Consider the following 3269-nt stretch of genomic DNA (forward strand, 5'->3'; position numbering starts at 1 on the left):
TTCTTTCTTTCTTTCTTTCTTTCTTTCTTTCTTTCTCTTTCTCTCTTTATCAGCCTAGATGAGTCCAAATATGGTTGTTCAGTGGTTACTGTTTTATAAATTTTCATATCATGATATTAAATAAGATAAAAGGAACTTACCAGTAATTTTTTTCTGGTCAGTTTTTATTTTGTTAGCAATATTGTAAACTTCACAGCAAAGCATAGATAACAGACATTAATACTGTGTGTGTGTGTGTGTGTGTGTGTGTGTATGGAATTAAATATGATTCTCACATTTGCTAGCTAATTGGAAGACAAGGGACTATACCTGAGCATCAGTTTTCCTTTCTATAAACATAGATATAATAATACTTATAAAAAGATTGATATGCCTATGAAATATGCAAAATCTGAAAATCATGGACATTAGAAAAAAATTAATCGGTACCCTTATTAGTATTCAAAAAATGAGAATAATTCAAGGGGGAAATGATGGTTTCAAGAAGGTGGCATAGCAGGTAAGAACCATATTAGGGAGTAAATAGTCTCCTTCCAAACGATACGATGTTTAATTCAAACGACTTGAAGCTGCAGTAATCTGAAAGAGCTCTGTGGAGATAGAATTATTTTTGAAACAAGCACAGCTTGAAGAAGGAAATCAGCTAGGAAATGGAGCTGAATGTCCCTCCCGCTTCCCCATGGTGATGTCATTAACTTCCCTTCCTCTGTTCGTTTCCTTGCAGATTCCAACCTTACATCCATTGCACCAAGCACCTCGAGCTCTGCAGCAGACACTGTCACTCCAACCCCAGCCATAGGTGACAACTTACCCCCAGTCATGCAAGCATCAGGGCCGGGAGGGGCCGACGGCCAGGCTCTTCCCCCTGCTCTCCATCGGGTTGCTTTCCTGGAAACATTGCATTCATTGTTCTCCATCGTGCTGAGAAATGGAATTTAGAGCCTCATCTGCTTTGTGCTACAGCCCTTGAGACCAGGATACGTGGCTACACTTCCCGCCATGTTCCTGCGGTTACATCTTTCAAGATCTCTGTGTTTTATGAGAAAACATATAGGAGACACAGACAAGGCTATTAGAACTACTTCTTAAGAGCAGGTTTTGTATTAGTGTAGAAAAGAGTCATTTCTTTTAAAGGATTTTCTTTGCAAAGGAGAAGTAGTAAAAGACGGAATGTAGTTTCAGTCAGGCGTCCAGAGGCCAGCGGGTCAGTGCCGGGGGCCTCTGGGAAAGGCCACGCTGGCTCAAGCTCTGGGTCAGCAAAGCAGAACCTGTAAGCTCAGCATTCTCCCCAAGCTCTTCGGCACTGTGATTGCTACAGATCAGATCCCTTCTCTCCCACAGATTCATTTCTTCCCGTTTCTTCTGTTGTTGGGCCTGGGGCCTTGAACCCAGAGTTGGGCACTATCCTTGAGCTCTTTTTGCTCAATGCTAGCACCTATCACTTTGAACCACAGCTCCACTTCTGGTTTTCTGGTGGTTCATTGGAGATAAGAGTCTAGTGGACTTTCCTGTCCTAGCTGGCTTCAACCCACCATCTTCAGATCTCAGCCTCCTGAGTAGCTAGGATGACAGGTGTGAGCCACTGGTGCCCACCTCTTTCCAGTTCTTTAGTTCAATGCATAGATATTTACATATGACACTAGTCACTTTTTTTTGAGAAAGTAATTTATTACCCTAGATCTAATGTATGTACAAAGAGCTAACAAACATTATTAAACTAGAGAGCAAAACACGCTCGGGCCTATTATCTCATTTCAAAGAAAAATTGACTTCACTCGGAAGGAGGATCATATGTAAATCTAGTTGGAGATTAAGGAAGATAATGAGGACCCTTCAACTATCCATTCAGCCCATAAGATCACAGAGATAGCAAAACATCTTAATGCTGTTATCAGAGCTGTATTGGTGGGAGCCTATTGATGAACGTGTTTTGGAGAACTAGCTAATTAGTTGATAACATTTGTAGTTCTGAGGTCAGAACATGACGCAAGGCAAAACTGCATTATGTGTTAAACCTAACTAGACAGACTTTACAGTTTATGATGTTGAACTTTGCCAACTTACCTTTCCCCAGAATGATGGTAGCAGACATAGTCCAAAACAAAATTATAATATTCCACTATTTTTTCTCTTCCAGCCACTACTGCAGTGAGGCCACCATGTGGTAAGTTTATTTACTGAGAGGCAGCATGAATCATTTTGGAATGGCATTGTAATTATTTCTGTCTTTATTCCATGAATTCAAGCAAAACTCTCCAGCTCTAGTTTCCAATGACTTCCGCTCAATCTTAGGAACCAACTAACTGTGAATTGCATCGGCTTTCATATTCAGACTTGAGTTTTGAATACTAAAATTAAACATGATTACCTAGACAGTGTAGGTAAAGTCACTTAATTTGCAGTTTAGGTGTTTGGGAGATATAATATCAAGTGTTTATGAAGCGAGAGCGAGAGGCGTTGGGTTCACAAATGTGAAACATGGATTACATGTTCAGTGTCTATGAAGTGTCTCCAGGCCTTCCCAGGGCCTGGCTCCTCACAGACACTTGGAAACAGTTGTTCACGCCTCACCTCCCTCTGTTCTCATCCGCAGAAAAGTCTTCCTTCACGGTCCTTTACTTCTTCCTTATTTTCCTATTTCCTCCTAAGCCTCCCTACTCACATCACTGCTTTCCCGGGCAAGCAATGTGCTGATCAGCCAGCCCCTGTTCTACTTGGTTTATGTTCAGCTTCCTTCCCAGCCTTCCTCTTGCATCTGCTTCCACTCAAGCACTATGGGCCAGCCTACAGTGTTCTGAACACAGGCTTTTCCTCTGGCCTCTGTGATGACACCAGTTTGTCTTCTTCTGGGCTTACAGTGGAGCCACAACTCTCTTCTGTGGGCTGATGTCTCACATGCTGCTCATATTTTAAAACACAATTTGTGTGATCTTCTCTGGAAATCCTTTCCCTCCAATCTCACTGGATAATCCTCTCCCCTTTCTTTTTCTTTCCCCCTAACACTCACATAACTTTGTACATCATGTTATCATACTGAGTCCTTTGCTCATCTTCTACAACTTGGTCACTCAGTCTGTGTTCATCTTCATGCTAAGCCATATCTTTCTTCTTTCTTTTTTTTTTGTCTTGTTTTTTTTAATTTAATTTTATTTTATTTGTGTCTTTCTTCTTTCTTTCTTTCTTTCCTTCCTTCTTTCTTTCTTTCTTTCTTTCTTTCTTTCTTTCTTTCTTTCTTTCTTTCTTTCTTTCTTTCTTTCTTTCTTTCTTTC

General features: G+C 40.7%; 1 protein-coding gene across 5 annotated transcripts in view; it reads left to right on the forward strand.

Moving 5' to 3' along the window:
• Nucleotides 1-3269, forward strand: part of Ptprc (protein tyrosine phosphatase, receptor type, C) — a 104997-nt gene that overhangs the window by 60054 nt on the left and 41674 nt on the right. For 4 of the 5 annotated variants that reach the window (XM_013017408.1, XM_013017407.1, XM_013017409.1 and 1 more), the window contains 2 exons: nt 725-799; nt 2138-2164. In XM_013017408.1, coding sequence (XP_012872862.1) covers nt 725-799; nt 2138-2164 — 102 coding nt within the window. The remainder of the gene's footprint in view (nt 1-724; nt 800-2137; nt 2165-3269) is intronic. The other variant, XM_013017412.1, reaches the window with a different exon arrangement.

The sequence above is a fragment of the Dipodomys ordii genome, unplaced genomic scaffold (assembly GCF_000151885.1).
Source record: "Dipodomys ordii isolate 6190 unplaced genomic scaffold, Dord_2.0 Scaffold35, whole genome shotgun sequence".
Taxonomy (NCBI): Eukaryota; Metazoa; Chordata; class Mammalia; order Rodentia; family Heteromyidae; genus Dipodomys; species Dipodomys ordii.